Genomic DNA, 27,783 nt, shown 5'->3' with positions numbered 1-27,783 from the left:
GCTTCGTCCTCCTTTGCAGGATGCTGTTTGGAGCCGTCTCTGCGCTCCGAGGTGGCACCGTGCTCACCGGGAACACTCAGACTACATTGGATCAGCTGGAGGGCAATGCCTCCCCGCTTACAGGTCACAATTCTAACACTGCCTTATTAAATGTCACCGCCTGCAGTTTATGCCAGGGCCTTTAGAAGACATCACAACAAGACCTGTGAGGTCCCTGTATACTAATGGCCAACCTTTTTTGGAGTTACAGGAAACAAAATTGGGCACAAATACCTTATTTAAGAGGTCAAACAAGGCTAACAGCTATTTGCTCGCAACATTCACAGCTTGCGATACACCTCTGAACTACCGAGGAAGATCAAGACTGGCTTCAAGAACAGCTTCAGCTGTTCACTCACCTGGAAACCTGCCTGAAGTTGATAGAAGTCACATCTTTACTTTTTCCACATTTATTTTGGAAGCACCAAGATGTTTTTGTTCATTTTACAAGCCGTTCTGCAAGCACACTACTTATCTCCACTTTTTCATTTCTTTCTCTGCTACTTTTCACTGTTTAGTACTATAACTATTTAAATCAAAGAAATTCTAAGATGAAGTTGTACAAAGACCCTATTATTGCAAAGCGAGGATGCTCAGTATTAGCAGAGCATATCTACGGATTACTAGGACCTGCATTAGTCTTCATTTCAGGGGCACAAAAACCACATAATGAAACCCAAGAGAAGCGACTCCAGCAAACTACGGGGACCTTCCAGTTACAGGAACAACATGTCAAGAGGGGCAATCTCTTCAGCAAGAGGACACTGTTGCTATAATGCTGAACACATTTGCTCATCTGAAAGCCCACTTACTTAAAGGGGAGCTTCTCGTCGTTCGGCTTGATGCAGCGCACGTAGTGCGGGGTGGTGGCGTTCAGAGTCTCCATGAGCAAATGCAGCGAGTTGCGGAACTGAAAGACAAAACCACTCGTTTTGAGGAGGGATGAAGGTGCTGTACCATGCACGCAAGTTGGCAGGCGTTGCAAGAAGCCACCTGCGGTGCCAGCCTCTGGATGTGACATAGCGTGAACCTCCCCATCAGCCCCGCACATACAGAAGCAATTCAAAGACGACACTGGTGGGTTGAGGGCTTCCAGCTCAATGATGTACAACAGCAATAAGTGTTTGCTCAGGGCTTTACCCACTTGGGTCTTGAAAATCTCCAGAGGTGGAGAAAGCACAACCCCTCTGGGCCCCTGTTGCACTGCTTGACTGTCCAACACAAGGGAAAAAATGCTCTTTTTCTCAAGTTGCTTCAATTTAAGAGCACCATAGTACATTGGGATACAGTCCAGTGAATCCCAGAGTGGCCTCCGCCCTCCTTAGACCATGTCTCAACTCCTTCCAGTCAAGACTACTCGAGCCTGCTCTTCCAGAGACACTGCTAGAAGGTGTCCAAAATGCAACAGCCAAACTGTTCCCATCCTCAACACGGGTCACGGGAAGGTCTCCTCACTTCCCCCTCCAACAGCTTTTTATTTATCTCCGCTTCAAACTGAAGAAACAAGATCTGAACCGTAAAAATGTATCCGGATTCACCTGCCCCACCGCCCTGCCGTCGACCGACCCGCTCATATTGTACGTTACCTGGTGCCCCACCGTTTTCTTGTGCTCCTTATTGGCAGCTTTGATCACCGGTCTGGCAGAACGGACGCTGATTTTGGATGTTCCCTTTCCCATGGAAGTGGTGGGTGCAGCATCCTTCTCATCTTGGAATAAGTCTGCTACCATCTGATACTAAAACAAAAGATGGCATCTGAGCACCTCTGGCCCTGCTCTTTGCTGAATGAACCCACCCAAGTCGCATTGCTCCGGTCATTTTTTTTCCCCCATCTGTCCTGGAGCATTAAACCGTGACACCATCTTAAAGCAGGAAGGGAAAAAAGGGCAATAAAGTGAAATCAAGAAGCGTTGCCTACATAAACCACGCCAGCAGAACCATTGGCCATTCTGTTTTGTAGTTCATCAAACCTTGAAATGTGCACGTTAAATTAAACAAGTGAAAAAAAGAGGATGGCTAGCTGAAAGGCTGCATCACTGACATATCCAAGGCACAAAACCTCCTGAACGTGAAGTGACTCTTGCTCCCAGGCTTCGTTTCGAGCTACTCATTCAGTCCTGATGGCAGCAAGGATGCTGCCCACACAGCGTGTCCCTCAGGAACGGCGTCTCCACGTGAGGACTCCACATGAGCCCACTCCCACCACAGCCCTAGAGGCACCCCTGCTTTTCCGAAGAATTAAGAGACACCAGCACTTCCTCACTAATTACCTGCATTTCAGCGTGAACGAGCAAGGCGACAGCAGGACCGCCATTCTGCAGCCCTGAAAGCACCACATTTAGCTCCTCAGATCCCTGAAGTCTGGGGTTTCTGACAAGCCGGCAGCAACGTTTCCGCTTCATAAATGGGAGAACAGGTGAGCTGGCAAATGCAGTTAATGCTATTTTTTTTTTAAGGGGCAGGATCTTCAAATTTGCATTAGGCTGGGGAACTTGAATACTAAGTAAGTCACAATAAATCTGGTCTGTTTAGCAGAGCTGTTAAATTTTCACGTCTCAAATCCAGCTACGCACCCACGCCGGTTTCCGCTACAGCTGTGCTTACATTCAAACAGTAAATTCTTAAATGTAAGAAAAACCACTGTCACCAGGCGGGATTTCACTTATCACCAAGCTGAGCTGGGCTCCAGCCCGGTGATGCTGCCAAAGCACCCGTGATGCCACCCCAGCAGCACGCAGACCACCAGCAACACCCGCTCTGGAGCATCCGTGGCAGAGGGCACCAGCATCACGCTTCCCTTGTCCGTGGCACGCCGTGCCCGACATGTCCACATGAAAACACTGACACGAGGCAGCGGTGCACTGCACAGCGCTCTTCCCTCCACCCCAGGCTCCTCCGAAACCTGAGCTTGGGTGTATTTCCAGTAAGATCCCAAGAAGAGTGCAGGGGTTTGCAACTTCATAAATGGACATTAACGGGCAGCCCCGTGCCGTAAAGGGCTGCCTTGGGTCTCTGCCACATCCCTGGACTGAGACAGGAATATTTCCAGCCCCGGTCCCGCAGGCTGTTCGCGCAGCTTACTAGCACAGCAGCCTAAATACCAACACAGAAAGGAAACTGTTTGCATTGCATTAGCAAATTGCTTGCAGGCTCCAAGACAGTACCTGCTAAGGATCTGCTTCATACTCACAGCTTTTATTTTTATCTCTGCAGCTCACTCAACTCCTACCAGAATAAAGGCTCGCGCTTTCTTTGCCTAACCCTCTATCCCAAAAAAAGACATCCTGACAGCTGTTGTACTTTGATGACATGGCACTGTCTCGGCTACTTTGCCTCCTGCAAACACGGGATGTTTGGGTGGCACGTGCTTGGTGCTGGAAGACATCCAACACAGGCTCCACTTTACTATCTCGTGCTTGACAATGCGGTAAAACCCCCGGCTGTAATTTCAGGTTTCAAAATATCTTCTCAATGCACAGCTGGGAGTGCCATCGACCCCTCTGTCCGCTTGCTATTAATAACAGGAGTACTTGCTCCTGCACAAACGCTCAACAAGAATCTCAGAGGTGAGCTTTCAGCTTGCGTAATGCAAAACTAGGCATCACCTTTAGCAGCCCAGGACCTATTCCACGGATGCTGGGGGGGTAAGCGAGAAGGACAGATCCCTCCTTCCCAGTTGGCAGAGTCAAAACCATTGGTGCATTATTTGTAATTATAGAGAACGGGAATATAATATCTTAACAGCATGCCCGTACGCTTTCGATCGGTATTCAAATCAGTTTCCTTAATTCAAAGAACATCAACTCTCAACTGTTTTAGCTGACCAGCGCTAACAAAACTAATTAGCCACTTTAGAAAGTCTCTTTCACCATCTTGTTGATGGCCGTAGTTGCATTCTAATTAGCAGAAGGCAATTCTGCCTTGGTGGGAGCACTTCATCAGCGATGCACTTGCCGACGGAGAGGTGCTTAAGTCCTTGCCGTGTTAAATTGACAGCGCTCCCCCCCTTGTCCCATGTATCGCCTTAGCGGGAATACAAAGAGGAATGTAGTGAATACTGTACGCAGGCCTGAGTACAGGACAAAGTCCTCGCGGCAGAGCCTTTTGCAGCACAAATTTAAGTTTTAGTCAAATTAGCACATTTGAGTGGCAGACTCAGCATTGCCACTGCTGCTCTTTTCAGTTCAGAGAAACCAGGTTGCTTTTTACAGCAAAAGAAAAAAAAAATAATAATTATTTGTTTATACCTGTAGAGGTCACATGGCAGGTGAAAGGAAAACAAAACAAACAAACAAAAAATAAATCAGGAAAACTGAATCTGCCGGCCAACGGGGTTAGCGAAAGAAGAGCGGAAGATCAGGTTTTGGAGGCTTTGCAGGAGGAGGGGAGGATGTTCCTGCCAACGGAAGCGCCGCTCTTCCTCCCGGGACAGCACGGCATTGGCACGGGCTGACGACAGCCACCGCTCCCACATCGTTAAAGAAACGGCTCAAAGGCAGAAGTTCATCAAGCTATCAGCCAAAGATTCTCAGAACCAAGCGCATTTGAGAGTGTTTTAAGCCGGATCACAAATGCAGATTTGGGTGTCTCCTACAGAGCCACCACCGTGAATTCACAAGGTCCTAACGCCTGATCCCAAGGAGCGTTAGCTTAGTTTCCAGGCCAAGTAAGCCCAAATCTTTGGTCCTGAGGCACGCACATTAATGGCTTAAGAAACTCCATGTTTTAAGGCCAAGCAAACCAGTTGCTATTAAACCAAAGCCCAGCCCACTCTGACGTTATATTACGGTCCTTATATACGAGAGAGAGAGAAGAGGAGGTGATGCTGTTAATAAACCCACTTCCACTTTTTTTTTTTTAATTTCTTTTTTTAAGGAATGAGTTGCAGGTGGCACCATCCTCCCCACTCTACAACACACTACCCCAATGCTCTCCTCTGCACCTACTCCGCAGCGGCTACGGGGAGAAGTCAAACAGAAATCCCTATCAGACACCGCCAGTCCTGCAGCACTACCTCCAACAGCAAGTTCAGCACTGGCTAAATAATTCATCGTACAGCATCAATTATTCCTGCAGGTTACCTGGCATTTCTAATAAGCTCTAATTATGCCCAGTTCTTGCCCTGCAAAAGCCGTGAGCTTCCCAAACACACAGAGATCTTGATTTGGGCATTATTAAAGCCCAGTTTCACATTAGACTCGCAACTACCCCCACGGATGAGAAAATTGCACAGCTTGCCATCTTCATGTGATTTCATTGCTTAGACGGAGGGCAAGCCACTGACAACACTCAATTAATTGCCCATTCTCATCTCTCTTACTTTGGCAAGAGCCAACTCCTGCTTAAAAGGCTCCTAAAAATAACACTTCCTCCCTTCCCCCTCATCACGCTCCTTATTTAGGGTGGCATTCGGAAGGTCACACCCAGCCGTAAACCTAAGGGAGGGTAGCACAAAGAGGAGACATCTGGATACACGACACATCTGCTTGCAATATGCAGGGGGGATTCAAAATTTGTAATGCAAAAAAATAAATGCAAGTTAACAAGCTGGCCCGTGCTGGAGGAGGCTTTGAAGTGGTTTGGAGAAGAGCAGGTATATTCCTTCCCTACACCACACAAAGTCTGGTGGAAACAATGGTGCCCCAGAGGCATACAGTCTCAACTTTGGCTGCTCGATGTTGCATTTTTAAGCCGGATCACAAATGCAGATTTGGGTGTCTCCTACAGAGCCACCACCGTGAATTCACAAGGTCCTAACGCCTGATCCCAAGGAGCATTAGCTTAGTTTCCAGGCCAAGTAAGCCCAAATCTTTGGTCCTGAGGCACGCACATTAATGGCTTAAGAAACTCCATGTTTTAAGGCCAAGCAAACCAGTTGCTATTAAACCAAAGCCCAGCCCACTCTGATGTTATATTATGGTCCTTATATACGAGAGAGAGAGAGAGAGAAGAGGAGGCGATGCAACAGCATCAATTTTTTTGCAAAAAAATGCTTTTTTTTTTTTTTTTTTTTTTTTTTTTCAAAAAAATCCCCCTTTGCAGGGCTGGATTTTCATACTAACTTCTTAATAAGAGAGCTGCCCCTGGAAGGGTTAAGGTAGTTCAAAGTCTCAGCTCATTAATTGACAATGAAAGACTCAAGATTGCAGGGGGAATTTTTGGTCTCGTTTTAAACAACAAGAACTTGAAACGCCCTAAAAGTCTGCGTCATTAACACTTTTAACCCAACCCACCCAAGTGCAGATGCATGCTCATGGAGAACAGCCTGTATAAAGCCAGCTCAGTTCACACATGCAAGTGGGAAGTCTCCAACTCAAAGCCCACTTGACAAGTGCGCATTTACCGCAGGCACAACCCACGCCGAAGCCTGCAGAGCCCCACAGCTACTGCTTTTCTCCTTCCAACAGCCCACCGAGTTCACAGCCCTCGGGACTAACGGAGACTTTAAACCACAGGTGCCAAAAAGCTCTTTACCAGGAGACTTGGTATCCGAGGTCAGTCAATACGCCTCTGTTGGCACTGATGCAATGAGGTGCTGACAAGTCGTTCTTACAATACTCAGGAGAGGAAAGGTACATGGCACAAAACCTTGTCATACAGGAGCGAAAGCAAGCGTGATCATCAACATGTGTTAATTTGCTAATGTTACATATTGGCAGCAGTGTAAAATAGCTCTACGGCAGCTGGGACGTCTCAGAGTTTGCGTTAGATTTCCAGCATTGTATATTAACCCTAGTTTTTGCATAGTAATTATTAAAGTCATTAAAAGTTGCAAGGCCAAGTATGATGGACTACAGCTAAGGGGAACAGCCATTTTCATACAGAAGGGTGGTACGGTCAGCAACGCTACCCACAATATACAAACCACACTGCTGACCTGGCTTTTAATCCCAGGATCACCTGTGGCTCCACACGCTTTTGACAACACCTTCGGTGCCGGGTGATGGGTGGGAAGCTGTGAGCAAGAGTTTAAGTGGGATTTACACTGCCCCATAACTGGCTGTTCCTGGTTTTTGCTCATGACCAAAAAAAGAAGAGGATCAGCAGGTTTGAAAGGATTTTTCTGATGCACCTCAACGGGACACCGACACCAGGGTGGAGGACAGCAGAGGACCACGCACATCCACACCTGGGTGCAACCATAGCCCCCAGCAGCCTCGTCCCTCCTCTCCCCTCCCTTATTCCCTCCCTCCACACCCCATTTATTTGCCTTTTTTGCTGCTGTTCATGTAGGTGCCTCCAACCATTTTTGCATACACGACCAGGAACGCAAGCATGAAGCTCACACTTTGGAAAGCAGCGGTGCTGATTATCTCCCGCCTCGCTGCTTTTACCTTGCTGGCTTTCAGGATGTTGATCTGTTCCTCGTACACGGTGTCCCTGTTCTTCTCCAGAAATCCCTCACTCTGGTACTCCACCTAGCAGGAGGCAAAGGAAGAAACCCAAAGGGTAAAGTCCAACCGCACAGGGACAAGGTGCTGCGTCCCACCGCTCCCCTAACTGTTGGAACTCACCTTAAAAACCTGAGAGGGAGAAGTGGGGGCAACAACTGAAATTTCAAGGTCACTTTTTATCAAAGAAAGTGAATCTGAATGAAAGCAAAATCCTTAACACAAACCTACAGTGTTTCTCAGTCATTGAACTGCTCTGTATGGGACCCAACCGCACTTCCATGGAAACCAGGGGTAAAAAATGCAAGGATCATCAGTTCCTCTACATGCTATTTTGTTCTCTCCTGAACTCCTTGTAAACTAATCAATAAACCTCAAAAGATCTCCTGACTACGTCTCTTGTCTTGCAGGTCTCTTGTGGCAGAGAGTCGAGGTGCAAAGGAAGGCTTTTGAGAGGACAGATGAAAATTTTATTTTCTATATCTGAAGTTGGCTGAAATAACTGATCACAAAAGGCAAAGCTTGCAAAGGAATATAATTTGTGAGGGATACATGTGCAAAATCATGAGCCTAAGAAAAGGTGAGTATCAACCTTTGGCATGAAAAGTGCCGCTTGCACCCAGGGCAAACCTGGTTAGGAGAAGCGCCTGTATGGGATCACAGCACCTGCACGTTGCCTGGCTCCTCAGACACGTCCCCAGGTTGGCATTACGTTTTCCTTTCTAACAAATGTGTGTTTTGGATAACTGCAAGCTTTTAAGATTCTTCTTTGCTGTGAGTGATGCCTGTCACATCAGGGTTTCAATGAAGCTGCAGCCCATGGACAAGACCCTACAGCACCAGACACTGGGATTTAGCGTCCCACAGTTGGCATCTTCTCCCTCAGAAGGGTGGGATCAGCCCAGGGTCACCTCTCACGCACTCCTCCCCACTGTGCCTTGCTGATGCTCGCAGCTCCTGCTCTTCAAAAATAATTCCCTTTTCCAGTACATTTTCAGTCAAGCTGCCCTTACAGAAATTCATTTTGCCGCAGCTTTGAGAAATTTTTCTCTCCTCTAGAAAGCACAACTATTTAAAGCTTAGTGCAATACTTCGGAGGCTGAAGTCCTCCCAGCTGATCTAGATTTGAGCACCGAACCGAGATTACCGCCAATCAGGCACCCCTATCACCGAAAAGCAGCTCACCGGCGCTATGAACTAATTTTCCTTCATGCGGCTCTTTTTTCCCCTCCACGCGTTTCCCATTCCTGCGTTCAAGTCCCAGCGCACGCAACGGGCGCCCGGTTACCTTATCGGCGAAGTGCAGGATGATGAAGGAGGTGTTGGACATGCGAGGCTTCTGGAAGTGCTGGCTGCTGGCGTGCCGGTCGTACAGCTTCTGCGCCCAGTTCTGGTCAGTGCCTTTGGGAACCTGGATGGGGAGAAAACGGCCCAAAAAGTCATGGTCAGGCATGCAAAGGAGGTTGGGGGAGGTTTCGGAGGAACCCTCCTTGTGGGCTTCCTGTAATCCACATGGGCTACAGGAATATTTGAGAAAAAGTCCAACTCCCAGTTCTGGGAGCGTGTGCTATTTTATTTTCGAGTGTATTCTTGACAAACACACTAAGATTTCATTTCCAATGAAAAACACCCAAACGCTTGTTCTGCTCCAACAGCCAGAACTTGCAGGAAAAAAAAAAAATTTAATTGAAGAAGTATTTTTGCACTTAAGTTACAGTAATTGCACAGGCACCAACGTTACTTTTTTAATGCAGTTTTTGGTGACCAAATAGTTTCACATACCGCCACCTGAGACAACAATCAAGAGGTTCTATTTAATTTAAAATAATAACGACAATAAAATGATAATTTTAAAATATTAAAATAGCAATAGAATGATAGTTCTTAAGAAACCTCTGCCTCTCAGCAGGCTTGGGGTGGGGTCACTTGGATCCCAAACACAGGATGCATTAACCCCAATCGCACACAGGGTTGAGACTTCAGACCCGTATACCTGTCCTACTGCAGTCGAACGATTCCCGGTGTCCCCCTCCCACGCATCCAACCCGCTGGTGCCATGAATCTCCTGGATGCCGAACCCTCCTTCTGCATCCTATTTCCACCGAAATCAGGGTGCAAGTCTTACGTGGACCTGCCCTTGAAAGGATTCAGCCATGGTACACCAAGATATCAAGCGTTGCCCAAGATACTGCTTTGGTAGGATGGGGCAGAGAATGGAGAAATCCTAAACAACTGCAACGACTGAAAAAAAACCTCACAGCGCTACCTGTGCAGCAAGGGAATGGGCTACTTTTCACAAATCAGCAGTTACAAGGAGGGGTTGAGCTCACCTTCCGACCCAGCACCTGCAATTTTTACCCACTAAATCATCGTAGGCTTAAGTTAATGTGATATATTGCCAAGATCAGGGAAAAAAATACTGGTTTTGTTTTATTCCTTTGTAAGCACATATAGCTGTATAGCAGCATATGACAATATATTGTAACTTCTGATACCCTCATGGTTACAATTCCCATAAAGGCTCAATTTTTTAGGATATGTTTAGGTCCCTCTCTGCTAACCAGCCAAAACCCCCAAAGCTTTCCAAAAAACATAAGGACATTTGAGGAAAGCAGGATGGCTGTAAGTATTTGTTATTTTATACTTCTCCAGCGCAACAAGTTTGTCACAAAGCAAAATTCTGGAAAATCAAAGGAAACAAGGAGTGAAGTTGTTGCACTCGAGGGCCGGGGACCACAGCTGATGGGGTTCATCCCCATCCCTCCTGCCTGCCCGGCAGGGATGGGAAAGGCGTGGGCTGGTGGACCCTCCATCACTGCCAACAGGACGGCAATGGTTGCACATATGTACACACACATAAATTTTTAACAAAAAAATGGCTGACCGGATTATTTAGGTTAGAAAAAGAGAAAAGTCAGAAGAAAAGTGTTAGGTGATATTTAAAGTTAGACGGGACAAAGCCTAGAAACCACAAAAGAATTGTGCAGCGTCAGGGAAAGCTCTGGATCATCCGTCAGGTCTTTACACAGACCTTTCTATGAAAAGTGACAGAGGAAACAGGGGCAGCAAACAGTAAGAAGGAAAACTTGAGACAGATGATGAATATTTCTTTATGCTGCTCTGAAACAGCCTTTGAAACAGCAAGCCAAAACACGCCAGAAGGGTTCTGGACACAGGGACGAGCAGCTCCTGGCCCATCCCCGTTAACTGGAAGAAGCGGCTGAATTAAATGCAGCAGCCACTCACGCAAGCCGTGCTACCCCAGAAGTATTTTGTATTTTACCATTGTAAGCGTAGCCAATTATGGATACACACAGAAATAACACAGATTATATATAAATATTAAAAGGCATTTATTTATGCAGTTATATACATATTTTATTTATGCAAGATAGACATGCATATTTCAACTATGGAGTTATATAAATGCAGGTGGGTTTCTTTTTTACATATAAATATGAAATATAACTGATGAAAACATTCTCTCTGGACCGATCATTAGGTCTCTCCCGTTCAGGACCGAGCTGCGGGTGCAGAGCAGAAGCACTGCAGCCACCTGAGCCTCCTGATGCCGCAGAGGGCAGATTTATCCTGCACCAGCTCTCTTTTGGGCCATCCACTTTGCTGAAAAACCTGCTTATCTCAGAGTCGAACTTCAAAGGCATTGCTCCTGCCTCCCAGAAAGAGGGTTTCGCTGTGCCCGCCCCACTCCCTGCTCATCATTGCGAAGCCTGGGTATTTTTAGCTGCCTGAGAAGCACCTGATAGGGACCAACTCCTGGAGATAAAAACTAGCAGGGCCGTTATCTGTACTATTAGAACAGCTTTTCGTATTGGCTTAGCAGTTTAAGGCCTTTAGAGCCAGTGAGAAAGTTATTTAGAGACTATCTCATCAGTGCAAGACGTTTTTAGGGGACGGGGAAGAGGAAAGTCGACTGCCTTGCAAGTAATGTATGGAAATCTCTAAACCGGAAAAACCTTAGACCAGTAATTTCACAAGGTCATTGCTTCTGCTCGTCTGTCCTCACTGTCCCTCCGCCCATCACTCTGCATAAAATTGGTCAGGCAGCGTAATCCCAGCCAGGGTCACCTCCCATCTCCATACACTGTCCTCGGAGCTGCCAGGAGCTACTGCAACCGAAATCAAACCTACCCAGCGCAGCCAGGGTCAGCCCCTAGGCTCAAGTCCACTGCTTTCGTATCAGAAGCATCCCAGGCTCAAGAACCCACCACAACCACCGGACAGCCGAGGAGATGTTTGGAGCTGTTTGGACTAAAGGGTGAGACTCCCTCCACCATCACCTCCAACAGAAGGACGATTAACTGGATAAGCAATGAAGGTCCATTCAAACCTAATGATCTAAAAGTCAACCCAAAACCCAGAGGGTTTTATTTCTTTTCTCCTCATCACTCCAATATATATTAAAGCCTGAAAAGAACCTGGGCTTCCCTCTGTGCTCCAGAGGCACGTTCCACTGCAAGTGATGTGCCCAACTTTAAAGTCATAAAAGCTGACAGTGTGACGTCGGCGAGGTTATTCTGATTATTCATATTAGGTGGTCTGCCCAAAAGGAAAGCCCAGAGGTCCAACCTCCGCGTATCTGCTCGTGGAGCAGAAATCCCCCCGGACACGACCACGTGCGGCACAGGAAGGCGATGTGCTGATTTCTGATGTTCAAAAAACTAACAAATCCAGACAAGGAAAACACATTTGCTCAGATACCCAAGTTCACAGAGATGCACAGAGACAAGCGGGATTGAAAACTGGTCTGCCAGCAGCAGACTTCAGTGTTTCTGGCACTTGACAGAAGGACACAGGAAAGGTTAAAGAGCATCTTTTGAACAGCGTTAGAAAATGCATTTGGCACATTAACAGAATAACACGATGGCAACACGCCATAAGACACACAACGCATCCACGAGAGAGTTTGGGAACATGAGGGAGCTCGTGGGTTTGGTTAGACACATCCCCCTTTGGCAGCCTCAGGGTCACATTGCTCCTCAGCAGAAAAAATTTCACTAAGATCCATAATAAACCTTGGACAACAACGCCATGATTAACATATCAACCCTGCCAACCAGCCTGTTCTCGATCAAACCCTTTCAGATGCACTTCATGCTAACGGAAAATTTTTTTCATTAATTTTTCCATTCCCACTCCCATCCCAAGAGCATAGGCAAAAGGAAGAAAGCAGCCAGGCAGCAGGACACCTTACGGAGAAACCTGGATATCCACAGCTACTTGACTGTACTCCCGAATGACACTTGAGAAGCGTGTGGAAGATATGCAGCACTCACACAGAGCAAGCAGTTTCAGCCTGAGAATTAGGACACCTCATCCAGCTTTGATAAAGAGACATCACTGCATTTCTTAGAGAATTTCAATTTCCTCTGAGGATAATTTAAGTCCCTTGAAGAATCAACCCCAACTGGCTCCTCCTCTCCAGAGCACTGAAGTTGCTCTTCACGTGTTCCCTCCACAAAGGGACGGAGCCTTCAAAGTCTTCCTAGGAAGTCTGCTGTCCCCTCTGCCAAAGTCATTCCCTCTACAACAAGGCCAGCCATACCCTAAAGCCATCCCAGACATCCAAGCAAGTCTTCCACATGCCCTCCCAACTTCCCACAACTGGATTTGCAGAAGACAGGCATTAAGAAGGGAAGGCTGTCTCTTCTGATGGGCTCTACAGTGGTCTCCTTGCTCTCCTCAAGGGCTCTGCTCTTATCCCAGATTATTTCCCACCACCACTGTTGGCTTTATGGTGACTCCCTCCACATTTCACAGCTCACCAGCAGGGAGGTTCTCCTGGGTGCCCTTCTCCCCTTTCCCTTCTCTTCATCAGGCTCATCAGTTTGTGCCACAGCACTTCAGTGTTGCGCCTGTCGCGGTGGCCTTGGTTTCTGGCCAAGGCCATTTATGTGCATGGGACATAAAATCTTCCTGTTCCTCTGACATCTTTTTAGGCCAAAGCAAAATAAAGAGGTCCTAAAACTCCAGATCCAGGCAGGTGATGCTCCAGTGCAGGAAATGGGGAAAAGGCTCTTTGAGGACTCCGAGGTCACTTAGCAGAGGACATAAGGTCACAGTCCTGTGGAGATCATAAGGCTTCCTGGGCAGACCAGGGACATAACTGGAGGTTGGACCAAATGACCTCCAGAAGCCCCCTCCAACCTTAATAATTCTACAACAGCTTCCAATTCCTAAGACCTCAAAGCTGTTTAAAAATACCCCAAAACCAAACATATCCTAAAGCCCTCTTTTTTCAGGGCTAGGGGTTTTATCATTTGCTTTTATGAGACAGGTTTAGTCCTTAAAACTCCAGTCTCAATTCGAGAGCCCTCTCTTTCATTGCCGATTCCCCATTTCAACCCTGTCTGGTCCCCTTCTTCTCTAAATGGCGACAAGACTCTTATTACGCACCAAAGGTCTACGACCTTTGTTAGCTGAACTGCTTCAACATGTACTCAACCACCCCCTCCTCAACCTCACATTAAAGATTAAAAAAAAAAAAAAAAATCCATACTGTAAAGCGAGAATGTTAGCGACAAACGCTCCGCATTTGCACTAAAGTTTCATTATGTTGCCAGGACCCCCTCGATGCCATTTCAAGTCCCAGAGTATATTTATCCGCTGTTGTACGTGCTAACGAGATGACTTGCAATTACCCTATTGTGGTCCCAACACCTGCCGCAGCTGGATCTCCCCGAGAGGTGAAACGCTGCTGATGATGATGCGGGGGTGAAGGTTTTCATCCATAAACCGGTGCTTTCACTTGACAGGCTTTGCTGAGATTTTCATAAAGCTGGAGAACGCTTGCAGGTTATTATAAAAGAGCCGATTAGAGGGCCCATAATAAGGGCCTGTGACTAATGACAGCATTCCCCACTGACAGGTAAATACCCAGATAATTGGCATTTGTTGTGGGGGGGAATAGAGCTCATGTTTCATTTTTTTGGTCAAAAAAAGCACGGATGGAAAAAGTAGTACCAGGCAGATCTACAGCAAAGTGGGCCATATTCCTGCTGTTGCATAGGAATTGCTCCATCTAATGCAATGTCACCAGCAGCAGCCAGTGCCAGGCGCTTCAGAGAGGAGCAAAGGGCGTTATCAGCCAATATGGCACGAGGGAAGCTTTCCTTACGGTCTTCACAACACCCAGGAGACGGTTCAAGCCTGAGGAATTTAACAGGCTTAATAGCGCAGAGACCAAATGAAATGGTGCTGAATATCAAGCAAATAATCTGACCTCCTTCTGAGCCAGCACTGGCTAAAATGCTGTTTTAAGGGCATCGAATTAAGTTTAATTTTTTCTCATTTTTAAGGAGTCTTCCCAAGACCAGATTTGAAAAGGGCAAAGCCCCAACTCCGGCTCATCACGAAGAGATAGCCAGAGCGTCTGTACCCCAGATGAGGGCTGAGCTCATAGGACGTGCAGGTTGGGACAGCCTCGTCGTGCCTGGGAAGGCAGCCCTGTCACATGGAGGAGAGCAACCACTTGACAGGTCACCTCGCTTCCAGACAAGTCATACATCTCCTTAAATCCCAACAGGGACACTAGTCTAAATAACGGATCCAAAACCTTTCCCTCTGATGCAACGTGACACTCCTGCCCTCGGGCCACTGGATCTGTCCCATACCTACAGAGCCAACGAGAATTAATTGTGTCCTTCTCATCGCTTTGACTATTCTAATGAAGGGCCCCTTCCCTGCTTCAGTTGTCCCACCACCCCTTGCCTCACCCTTCCCTGCCCTCGTTCCAAAACCCTCAAAGCCCTTCCAGAATCAGTAAGACATTTCCTGGCACAGAATATATCCAAGTCTCCATGGAAACTCTTCCCAAAGACAACTTGTTGATCACATCACAGCAAAACCAGTCCGAGGATCCACAAGGCAGCCACATCCAGCAGGAAGGCAGTCACCATCCCCTTCCACCAGGCCGTTCTCAGCATTAAAAAAGGCTTATTTCACGGTTGAATCTGTCTAACTTCAACTTCCAGCTATTGCATGCTAGGGATTTTTTTTGTATCAAAGCGTCTGAAAACCCTCCCACTGACTGTCACTTACAACCACTCATGTGCAGCGCTCAAGTTTCTTTATCCTCAGTATCACAATGTTTTACAGCCTTGATCTGACCACACTCTCTCCAGTATTTCCCCTCATCATCATTGCTGTGCAGACACCAGAATTGGAAGGAATACGAGCCGCTCTGCCCAGCGTAGGAGCCCTTTTCATCACAGCATCACTCGGAGCTCTCCTGTTGAGATGACCATACCTAAGGACTCTGGACTTTCCACCTACTCTTCACGCCAAAGATCTTCAGAACAGGCACCCCAACTTCCCAAGAAAATCTCCCATCTTACATTTCTTGTTCCTACATATATTTGATAATTCATGACTGAACAGGGAGTGAGCAAGGAGGCCAACCTTTCTTATGGATTCTCATGAAGGGTTGCCGTTCTGGCATTTCTACTCAACTTTTTAAGCAAGATTTAATTTAGGCTGTTATGAGAGACAGATGATAAAAGATAGCAAACTACTCTCCCAACATTACAAGCTTGGTTTATAAAAAACCAAACCAACCAACCACAAACCCAAAACTCAGAAAAGCTGAGGGAAGACACAATTCCAAACCTCAACAGAAGAATGCTGAAGGAATGGCTAAACAAGAAGCCTACGCAACCGAAGACACTTCTACAGGTCATCCCTGGCTCCTGCTTCTCCATCTCAAAGGAGCAGAAAGGACATGCAGAAAGGACATGCAATTTTGGTCTTCTGCAAAACTTGTGTGAAATCCAGGCCTGCCTGAAGTCAGCCAGAGCTTGGCGTCGACTTCAGCAAATCCTCATCATGTGGCTGATGTCTCTTGACGCTGCAAGGTTAACCAAACAGGAGACCCTCCCAGACACGCTTTTTTCTATATGCCAAGTGCCACCGAAGCACAAATTCCAGCATCTGAAGTCTGTACGCTAAATGCAATCGACTTTACCCTAAATAGCTATCGCAAGAGGACTGAGGTTTCCCTTGGGACAAAATAAGGCTTGAGACAGGGAGGAACTCCAGCTTCTGGATAACATTGAAGAAAGTTGCAAGCAATGGCTATCCCTATGCACAGCCTTGCCAGAAACATGAGCTCTGGCAATACATGGTGAGACCAGGTACCCAAGTTGGTAGCAAACATCTGCCGAGGAGGTTCTGAATGGTCCTAAAGCAAAGCAAATGCCAACAGCCTACCCTAGCCATGAGCACCCCAGCAATGCATATGAAAGGAGCCCTCTTGCAAGCTACCACAGGTTAAAGCCCATTCTTTAACCTTTTATAAAAGTAAAAAAGCCAGCGAGAAGGTAGGTGGCCCTCTTTACCTTGCACTCTTCATCCAGTAGGTCCAAGATACCAAGTTTCGCCTCTATAAGGTCTATGCAGGGCTGGTTATCGTAGAAGTCTATGAGAGTCCAAGGGATTCCCTCCTTCATGTACTCTTCTTGTTCCAGCTTAAACACGTGCTGAGAGTGGAAAAACAGCAGAGTTACTGACCGTGACCCCAGCCAGCACAGCGCCAGCCCCTTCCCCGTTCACCCACTCATCCCCACTGGAATAGAGTATGCCCTCAGCACATCCAGAAGCCGTAGAAGTTTTAGGTGTCCTCACGTACAGCTTGGTACGGGCTCTGCTATTTACGCGATCTCACTTCTGGCAAGGAAAATAAAAGCTTTACACTAGGAAACCATGGGGCAGGAAAAAAAAAAAAAAGGCTTTAAATGACTTTCACTAGAAAGTGACTGAAGCTGTCACTACATCTAGGTGGAAGCCATATATTGAAATGACAATGACATATATATCTCTCGGGCTGAGAAAAATCCCTCTCCCCTTTAGTGCTCTGCTGATTAAACTAGTGACCTGCAGCAGGTTCACAAGCTGGGAGCCAAGCCAGGGCTGAGCACGTGTGCCCCCATCTGTGAGCAGAGCTTCACAAAGAGCACCCATCATCCTAGAAGAGATAGCAGCAGCAGTATCTAACTGACTCAAGAACACTTCTACTGTAGATTTTTATTTAAAAAAAAAAAAAATCTTTGCATGGCTTATATATCTCAGACATCTGCCCAAGCAGATAAATTATCTCTGGCTATTTCTGAGATACTCTAAGCATATTAAAAAATGATTTTCAAATGCACTTTTTTCTTCAAAGGTAGCTTTTAAAAATCTCTTCAAACATGTCATCTCAGAGTTTGAATTTATAAGCTTCAGAAGTGATAGCTGGACATACTAAGAAAGATATGAATAGTGCAAATACAATCCATAATTTACTTCTCATTTTTAGCAGCACTGATCTGATACGTTAGATATGCTGCAACTGTTCACGTCCACGCATACGATACGGTCTCAAAGTGCCAAACTACTCCGCAGTACTCAGCTGCTCAAATTTAACAAGTTTTCCCTCGTATCCTGAAACTCTCAGTAATTTTTGCCCTGCTTACAACAAAAGCAGAAGACGAGCCCTTACTGGTTTCATTTCCAGTGCAGGCAAGCGCTTGTATCTAATAAAATAGAAGAATCTCAGATTTTTATGAGGCACGTCCAAGTGAAAAATGGGGAGCGTGTCCAGTCCTGCTATTTAATACAGAGCTTTCGTTGCAGAGGTTTAAGCCACACTTAATGGGCAGGTTTCCACCCATGCTTTGCCTCACACTGGAAATCAGCACTCGGCCCAAGACCATCCAGGTTTCGGTTTAGGATTGAAACTACGCCCAAAAAACAAAAAAAATCGGCAAACTTCCTACTTATTCAAAACCACCAGTGAACCTTTGCATTAACCGTCTGCAAGCCCGCTTCCAGTATCAAGCTTATCAATCAACCACGCAACATTTTCAACTTGATAGGAATAATTAGTGCAACTGCAATGCACGACCGTTGCTCGGGAGAGATGGTATCCCAAGGACTACATTCATGCTGGCCATGCGATCTGGCCAGGCTGCAGGTAAATGCCATTAAGCAGAAGCCAGACATACAATAATCCCGCCTTGATACGTTTTCTGCTAAGTTTTATGGAACGTTTCCAAGCTGACCTTACCGAGTTGAACTGCTGCTGGAGCTTTTCATTGGCATAGTTGATACAAAACTGTTCAAAGCTATTCACTTCAAAAGTTTCAAACCTGCAAAGCAATGAATAAATCAGCATTAAGCGTTGCTTCGTCTCAAAAATCTACTTTTCTCTGCAACGGTGTCATCTGCGTGACGGGGAACACCAGTTATTCAACCGTCTCCTCGCATTCCCCCTATCCCAGATCTACACTTTATTCCTCATTCCCCGAAAAGTCTATCTTTCCTTGCCACACCTCAAGGGATTCAGAAGGTCTCTTCTACTACGCATGAATGAGATATTCGGTACGACTGTAGCTTCCTGCCCATCAGCCAGGAGTGCTGTCTGAGACGAGAAATGTAACAGCCTCTCTCGGGGGAAAAAATATTATGAAATATTAAGTCCAAGTATATTCACTGCAAAGGTGGATGGAGAAACAGTAGCTGCTGCCTTAAAAGACCCAACACGGTATTTTTAATGCAATTCAATAGAGCGGAAAAAGAAGGTATTAAATTCATAATTATAGCCTCTGTATTGCATCCCTGATAGCACAAAAATGAGATACACGTGAGCGAGTTCTTGGAGGCAGAGGGAGAAACGGTTTCAGCTCCAATCCCAACATGTTCTTTAGAGGGAGTTTGGTGTTGGTCTCGGTGATCCCCCTCTTCATCAGCGCTTCAGAAGCTCCCCTGGCAGAAACATTATCCCACCCCTCCACGGGCCACTGGCCAACTCCAAACCGAGCTCAAAACTGGCTTCCTAGTCACAATTAGAAAAGAAAAAATAGGCTGTTTTAATAACACAAACTACAGGCAAGGAGGAGAAAGCCAGCGGAGCCCCCAGGGCGGTCGGGGCTGAAGCACACGGCGCCCAGGGACAGGCGGAGGGAGCCAGGCTTGCTCTTAAAAACAAAACAAAAGGATATTTTTCAGCTACCACGGGGAATTGTGTTATTTATATTTCTATTTTTAAGGCACAGTTGGAGGAGGGAGAAAAGAAGTCTTTGACACATGACTGTAAGGATTAAACTACGGGAAGAAGTGGCAAAGCTCCCTGTGCTTAATGAATAAGCTGCCGTAATGATAAATGCGCGGTGAAATAATCACTTGGGTAATAGGTGCCGTAGGAGCTGGTAGAACAGTCTTAAAGCACTAAACAAATGAAGCCCTTTTTCTTTTTCTCAAAAAGAAAAAAAAAAAAAAAATCAGCATTTCTAGTACTTTCTGAGGACCACCTGGCTGTCATCCACGTGATGCACTCATTTCCCAGGTATTGCCAGGTGGTAATAGAAATTACCATAGAAAATGCCTCAGCCCTCAGGAAAAGGCAATGGAAAAGGAAAATGGGAGAAAGGAGCCGCTTTTGTGGTTTTATCAGCCCCACAGCCCTCGAGGAAACCCAGGACCAGTTCTCTCCCTGCCTGCCCCCCGGGCTGGCGTTGCCCCAGAGCCAGTGCAGCCCATGCCGAGCAGAGGATGCTCAATCCCTCCCCATCCCAGGAACTGAGCTTTGCAATCTTTAATGCAACAAAATCTGGTGCCTGGGACCAACGAATGTTTGTATTAAACACATGGCCAGAGCCTCAGCGATGAACATGTCCTTGAAAAGCTCCTGACGTGCTTGATCTTGGTTGCATGGCCGTCGCACCGAGCGGATCAGCACCGTCAGCTCTTGCAACTAAAAAGGGACGTGACTTTCCCAGGACTCCTTGGAAATACCAACTCCTGCAGGTTCACGACCAGAGCAGTGGGGCACGAAAAGATTTAACTGAAATGGAGACGGAGAAGCACGGCGAGCTAGGTGGAAAAACACAACGAGAGCAGGGGTACAAGAGGAAAAGATATCGGAGTGGAAACTCTTTTTCCACTTCAGAGACACCAGATGTGATTTATGAACCTCTCAGCGAGTGCTGGCCAGGGGCAGAGCAGCTGTACAACATCAACTCCAAGGGAGATTTCAAAAAGTCGCTAATTAAGGGACTCTGCCGACCCAATTTGCTAACTGACGGAGCAGTTCGGTCGCCAGCTCCACGTGAGTCCTCGCCAGGAGTTCCTGCCCGCACGAAGTGACTGCACTAAGACGACACCCTAATGGGAAAAGCAAACCAATGGCTGTTTTGCTTCTATTCATTTCAGTGCCTATATCCTGGTGCAAAAAAAAAAAAAAAAAAAAAAAAAAAAATCGCATTCACCACTCCGGCCCATCACCGTGGCTCCCGGGAAGGCACATCCCGGCTTGGGGACAGCTCTTGCGAGCGGACATTGGGGAACAAACGCTGCATTTTGGCTTTTCTCCTGTTCCCTGTTCTGCTGCACGACTGGTATCTCCTAAATCCGCTGCAGCACCAGTTTTATACAGCTGGCCGCCTGGGTGTTCAGACTTCACACGGCAAACAGAGGGAAAACAAGCCGTCCCCGCCAAGTCCAGGAATGCCACATGAATCCACTCTTCAGATGGACTGCGGTATCGCTACTATAGCAAATGACGCACTTTGAATAAATACATAAAGGTTTTTAATGCTGCACCCTCTCACCCCAATACTAACAGAGGATTAAGGACGCGGGGTCGAGCATTGGAGAATTAGGAAACAAAACCCCACAGCCCCTGCACCCTCGGTTTGGACCCCATCCCTAGAAACCCCACCCATGGGGACAGTTCTCCCCCAGGAGCGCCGGGACAGAGGTGCTCTCGGGATGTCAGGGACGTGCGGTGGAGGCTGCGTGCAGGCTCCCTGCCTTTCAAGCTTAATCCCTCTCCCAGAGGAAAAGGAAAACCAACAGACATTTGGGAAAAAAAAAAAAAAAATTCCAATATTTGGCAGAATGCGTTAAAACTCCCAAATAACCTGAGTTTAGAGAACCAAACCACTTTCAAGGACTGCAGAGACTCGGGTTGCCAGCACCTGAAGTCCCTGCATTGTTAATTACTCAGCGTTTAGACAGCAATACCCCCTTCTGAAAGGGATTTACGGTCTCTTTAGGAGACCAGACTCACGCAAGTTTTATGGCCCGGATTGCGGACGCTCGTCCCCTGCAAACCTGCCTCTTTCGATAGGACCTGCAGGTCCCTGTGGGAAAAAAAAAAAAATCTGCTGTACTCTGCGGTGACACCAGTGCTGTAAAAGCATCAGCTGGCCCACGCGCTGGACGTGACACACGGGAGACCTACAGCTAAGGGAGGTTTTTCTTCCACACTAACAGGTTTTCAAGCCCATCTTAATCTTTCATGAGCATTATCCTCAAGTCTCCTTTTATGCAGATTTCTGAAAGACGACGTCTGATTTTGCAACTCAGATGTTCAGCTTTCTGCATTGACCCACTATCACCCACAAAGCTCCATCTCAAAGCTTCATTTATCGTATTCCAGCCTGCAGAAATCTCTATTTGTAGGGACACTGATGGGAAACAGCTTTTCCATCTCATACAGTCTTCGAACCACACTGTGCCAATCCCATCTGGTTATTTAAGATCTTCCAGGTCCTGCGCTATATACCAAGGAGAGTTCAGACACTTGCAAACCTCTGACAGCAAACTCACCATCTCAAACCATGCCATTAAAATCCCAAACCAAAGAGGACTGTACTCTTAGCACGCTTGTACAAGTGTTCCTGTAAACCTTGCCACGTGGCAGCAGCCGCCGATGGAGCTGAGCAGGCAGTGGGCTACGCCGATGCTCCAGCACTGACTTCTGGCATCCTTTCTGCTGCCGTGGCTGTCCAGCGGATGTTAAAATCAACATCCCAAATATCAGTAGCTGTAGAAACCCCACAGGAGGTTTTATACACAAGATCCAATTCCAGTAACTGTGTAGGTTTAATAGCCATAAAAGCTTTCTGCAGCTGACCCAGAACCACTTTGGCAGGATTTCATTCTGAACTTCAGGTTCACCTAGATCTGACAGACCTTACGAGGAGTCTGCCCTTACATGAGATTTGGGATTGAGCAAGCACGGCGACTGCACTGGGTCAGGGACTGGTTCCTGGAGCAGCTACAACTTGGCCATCCCACCTTCCCCTCCGAAACAGGAGCAACCAAGTACTTTAATATTTTACGGGGAGCACAGCAGGTCACTGCTGTCCCACTTCTCCCTTGTCCTTGCTCCCCAAAGAGACCAAAAAGGGATGGTGTTGAAAGAGGGGAGGGGAAAACAGCAAACCCAGAAGACTTCTTTCCTTTTCCACCCCACAACTGACATAACCCCCTCCCTTTCTCCTCCATCTTCTGCTTCTTTGCAGCACTTCAGCTAAAATGAACTCTTCACGTACAACTCTCTCATCCCTCTTCTACCAGCGCTCAAGTGCCAGGATGACAGACCACACAGTAACCGGTACCCAGTCCGAATTTAAAGCAGCTCATTGCCCCTGAGGTTGCAGGCTGCAAGCCTTACCTTCGGTTATGCCACAGCTTTTTGCACCTTACCCCCCTGCCCCGCCACAGGTTCCCAAAGTCCTCCGAAAGCTCTCGCTGCACAAGGGCCCTGCAGCAGCGATTTCACAGCTGAAGAGGCAAAGTAGTTACCTCAAACCCCGCAGCAACCCCAGGCAGAGCCAACGCAGTCTTCTTTGGTCTCCACATCTACTCTTACCCCTAAGCTCATCTTTAAGCTTGATGCTTTAAACAGCATGCAGGACAGAAATCCCAAATGGGAACAGCATAGAAGGTAACTCCCAAAAGCCAGCGCTCAAGCAGATCTCCATCTGCTGTTTGGGGGTCAGGGTTGCACAATCTAAAGGAGGCTCAAAACTGCAAACCACACACCATGACTGCGCTTTTTGGCATCCCTTTCTATTATTCCCACACCCTGCCACAAGCCAAGGTCGAGCGTGCATGGCCAGAAGGGGGAGACAAATTAGAAAGGACTAATTTAACAGCCTTAGAAGCAGAAAGCATGCCTACCCGTAGATATCGAGCACGCCGATGAAGGAGTGCTGCTTGACGGTGGTGTGCAGGGCCTTGTTGATGTGCTGCACGATCCAGTTGAAGAGCTGGGCGTAGATGTGCTTGGCCAGAGCGTTCCTGGCATTCACCACTTGCTGCACGGACATGTTCTTCACGTAGGTCTCGGCCGTGGTAACGAGCTTGCAGTGGCAAAGCCAGTGCTGCATCTGGCTGTGCTCAACGCCCAGCAAGCCACAGAAGTTGTTCAAGTGCTCATCCTCGCTCTGGGGGTAACGAGAAGCAAAGTCAGCAGGTTAGTGACACTCCAAAACTGGAGTTTTAACACCGGGTTCCCAGATCAGTGCAAGAAATTAGCAGCATTTCATAACTATCTAGGGAAATATTGCGTTTCTCTGCAGTTGACAGGAAACAAAGGCAATAAACACTCATCCAGTTGCGCTAGTCTTCATGGAGACGGATGAAACGGCTCACGCGGAGCTCTGAACGGTGGCACACCCTATGGCTTTGCTCTGGCTATCCTTCAGATCTCGATTCTCGTGAAGAGCAGATTTCCACAGTGACTGCCAACAGGAAAGAGCACTCTCCGCTTTACTCCTCCTTGAGCTGCAGCTACACGCTCCTTCAGAGCAACCTTGATTAAGCCTCAAGTTAAAGCTTAGGGTATGCCATTACACCAAACTAACCCCATTTTGAATAACAAAGTTGCAAAACGGGCATTACCAGAAGGGGTTGTGTTTTGCATAATCAATAAAATGAAACGTGAACTTCATTTTCTCTAGTGCGTAGTATTTTTTCCCCCCTCAAACTAAGACAAGGCAGTTCTGAGTCTATTACGCTAAAGATAGCGGGCACTGCCTTTTTGACAATGAGCAATCAATTTCCCTTTCCTCAGTGTAATAATACATATCTAAAAGTAGTAAATTGTTACCAGTTAGATATGTGCTTGTATAGAAGCTGGCTGGGTTTGGGGATGGAAGGAAAAATGCATTTTAAAAGACCTCTAGGATGCTTTTCTGCTCTGATACCTTTTTGACCATGGATTCAAAGTCATAGCAGGGTTGATTTAATACCATGCAATTACATCTGAAGGTAATTAAACAACATGAACTCCATTACAGAACTCAACATTGTCAGAGCAGACCACTTTTACATATCCATGTTGCCAAATATCAAGCAAATTACCCCCAGCATCCAACTAATTGCACGCAAAGTTATCTCAAGGGTACCACTAAAAATGTGTGCAGAACCCATTTTAATACTTTAATTAGAAACAAACGACCCAGTCTGGGATGCAACGATAATTGACAGGACAGTATTTTCCATATAATCACTTTTTTCCCTTCCCTGAACAAACACAGAAGCAGAAAAACCACCACTAAGGCATCTTTAGTCTTATTTATTGTTGCTAATTAACTGTGCAGTGCTCCTTCGAATACTGGATGGCCACATTACAAGCAGCAGCCTCACGGCTTTGCCTGTAGCAAAGCGGTTGTAGAGCATCACACCTTCTGCTGGTGGGAGTCACCGTTCCCCCAATACTCTGCGCACCGAGCCTTTTAAGAAAGCAGGAAGAGTTAAAGATGGGTTGGGGCTTAAGGTGGTAAGCGACCTTCGAATCATCTTGCTTATGGGCTGGCTAGAGAGGAGAAATAATGCACTACCTTCCAGGAAAAACAAAGCAACCAGGAAATTATGATGCGTTTTCAAAAAAAGCAGAGAAAACCAGGAGGAAAAGGGCTTTCTACCAAAGGATACTGCTGCGAAACTCAACACATCCAACGTGGCCCAATTTATGAGCATACAAAGCTCCCCACGTGCCCCACTCCTGCTGGTGACCTACCGATATGCTACAGGCATCGCCGTCTCGTTCCGCTTGGATTTCCAAGTTCCCTAGGTGCAGAATGGCAGCAATTATCCTAAAAATGGTCATCTGATGAGACTCCTTCACTCCTACGGGAACAATTGATAGCTGATTTTCACAACAGAAGACAAGCTGCAATTTTCAGTTTATTTGAAAACGCTTGCGGTGTTTGATTTCCTTCCCGGGCGGTTGGTTTTCAGAGTTATCAGACCTCTCCCAGTAAACTCACCACAAACTCTCAGTGAAGTCATCGCTCAAAAATGACAGCTGAGACGGCGAGAGGAGCTCCTCATGTTATTTCTTTACCCCTAATGATTGCATCAAAGCAATTTCGTCACAGATGGGTTCAATACTATCGTGAATGTGCACGAAACCAAGGATGCTACTCCACAATGATCAAACAGGATCAGAGCTACAGGGGCTCTGCGGCTTTTATAGAACAAGGAGTTGCTTCTCTGCGAACGTAGTCCAACAGTGAGATCTCACTGACACCTGAAGCACAGAAATTACAACTTACTGCCAGTGTCCCACAAACGGAAGAGGAAATTAAAGCCGTGCACATGATGCACAACGCCTCCAGACTGGTGCTACAGCAAGTCACCAGGGAGGTGACGTGAAGCTCTGTCTCACGGTCCCCAGTGTCCCAACAGGAGCTACACGTTGTGGGTCTTCGCTGGGGGTGTAAGATGTTACTGCTTTATATATTTTTCTGGCAGGCTTTTGCAGGCATTCCCAGCAGGAGCTTTGCTCAGCAGCAGCCTGCACACAGCTTTCTTGCCAATTCCTGCATTTTTACATCCCAACTGGGTTTTCTGTGCCCCTTCTGTGTTCAGTGCTGGTGTCCTAATTATCCACCCAAGGTCTGAGACATCACCTGCTGGTTTTTGAATTATCAAGAGCTTCCCTTTCTCTCTCTCGGGACTTTTCTGTTATCAGCACAGTGAAAAATATTTCAAGGTTACGAAAAGGAGCAATGCTCTGCTGTTACCTGGCACTCTTAATTAGAGTTAAGCGGGGCTAGGGTGGGGATTTGCAGATAAATCTGACTTCTTGTTACACATAAAAATGCAAGACTAGAAAGCGTAGTAGCAATTTCACCAGGCCCTGAACAGAAGCAGACAGAGCTGGGCAACACTGAAGGAAAATGAGAAAAGGCAGAGCCAGAGGAAGCATGTGAAGAACAGGAAAACATCATCAAATTGGCAGCGGGGGAAGAAGCTCGCGCAGTGCTTCTTCACAGGGACCAGCAAGGAGACAGGGGGTCTGCTTGGGGAGGCAGAGAAGGGGACCAAAGAGAGACTACACGCGGCGAGGGGATGGGGAGAGAGTTCCCTGGGGATTACAGTCCCATGGGCAAGTTTGGAGAAACCAGTGGAGTCGTATTTTTTTGAGCAGTTAACAGTTAGAATTCACACAAGACGGACAAGAGGAGGGTAAAGACAAGACTCCGCTGTCGCCCCAAAGAAAAAGAGATCGAGCCCATCTAAAACACAAAGAGGACAAATATGGGGGAAATGTTTACAGTTCTAACACCTGAAATGAGTCCCCACGCTCGCTGCCGGCACAGCGCGGTGGCTGCGATACAGCTGCTCGGGGGGATTTCACAGCTGGCTGCCAACTGCATCACGAGCTCCTCTCCCAACACATGCAATGCAATGGAGAGGCACCGAGACTTACCGGGATTTAAAAACTTGGTTTCAGATAACTATTAATAAACTCTGGGAAAGTTTTCCCCTGCAAAAATTGTTTTTCTTTTCAAACAGTCGCTGCTGCAGGCAGGCTATGGCACCGTGTAACCGTAGCGTGCACGGGTGGTTGCGATGGTCCGAGAAGTGACATCACCCTCAACCCAAATACAGATTGAACTGCAGAGTAATAGCTCTTTTCCTGCTTGTAAATAGGGTAAAAAAAATAGCAAGTCAAAGCTGCAGCACAGCTTTGACTCCAGGATGGTTTATTTTGGTTTCTCTTAAATTCGGTGTCCTCCTCCATTTCACTGCTGCTTTGCAGATAGCTGTAAGAAACACTTCTGCAGCTCATACTAAAGAACAAGGTAAAGCCAAGTAGGTCAATAGGAAGATGGATTTATACCTCTTAGTGTTACAGGACAGCCATTTAATTCAGGCAAAATACTGAAAAACATTTCCAAGAGACTTCTGCTTGGAAGCCTCCAAGCAGAGCAACCCCTTACCAAGCAGGGTGAAGGCGTGCCTGGTTTTCTCAAAGTCATCAGCATCGTCCACGCCATCGATAGACGTGTCACCTCCCTGAGAAGTGTAGAAAAAGTCTTCGGCACATGCTAGGAGAAAAGAAATGGAAGAAATGCATCAGCAAGCAGTAGCTTTCCAGAGTGTGCACTGGGATGCTCCCCGTCCCCCGATCCTGCCCATCTCTGAAGGGCACCCATCTCCTTTAAACCATGGTTTACTTAGAAATGGATGAAGTAGAACCTTGATAAGTGACTGTAACTACTTCTTGCAGTGATGAAACCCCTTCCCCACGCAAAGCAAGTTCAGCCGGGGC

At 46.9% G+C, this 27,783-nt stretch overlaps 1 protein-coding gene across 2 annotated transcripts in view; it reads right to left on the bottom strand.

The window, feature by feature from the left end:
* Window positions 1–27,783, bottom strand: part of LOC143173127 (unconventional myosin-Vb-like) — a 153,759-nt gene that overhangs the window by 64,738 nt on the left and 61,238 nt on the right. For both annotated transcript variants that reach the window (XM_076363201.1, XM_076363200.1), the window contains exons 8-16: window positions 27,452–27,559; window positions 25,240–25,349; window positions 23,397–23,662; window positions 18,493–18,574; window positions 16,787–16,927; window positions 8,719–8,841; window positions 7,374–7,457; window positions 1,626–1,775; window positions 852–949 (exon numbers count right to left, since the gene is read on the bottom strand). In XM_076363201.1, coding sequence (XP_076219316.1) covers window positions 852–949; window positions 1,626–1,775; window positions 7,374–7,457; window positions 8,719–8,841; window positions 16,787–16,927; window positions 18,493–18,574; window positions 23,397–23,662; window positions 25,240–25,349; window positions 27,452–27,559 — 1,162 coding nt within the window. The remainder of the gene's footprint in view (window positions 1–851; window positions 950–1,625; window positions 1,776–7,373; window positions 7,458–8,718; window positions 8,842–16,786; window positions 16,928–18,492; window positions 18,575–23,396; window positions 23,663–25,239; window positions 25,350–27,451; window positions 27,560–27,783) is intronic.

Source organism: Aptenodytes patagonicus, chromosome Z (genome assembly GCF_965638725.1).
Source record: "Aptenodytes patagonicus chromosome Z, bAptPat1.pri.cur, whole genome shotgun sequence".
Taxonomy (NCBI): domain Eukaryota; kingdom Metazoa; phylum Chordata; class Aves; order Sphenisciformes; family Spheniscidae; genus Aptenodytes; species Aptenodytes patagonicus.
Note: the sequence above shows the minus strand (reverse complement) of the source record. Positions and strands in the feature narration are given on the sequence as shown.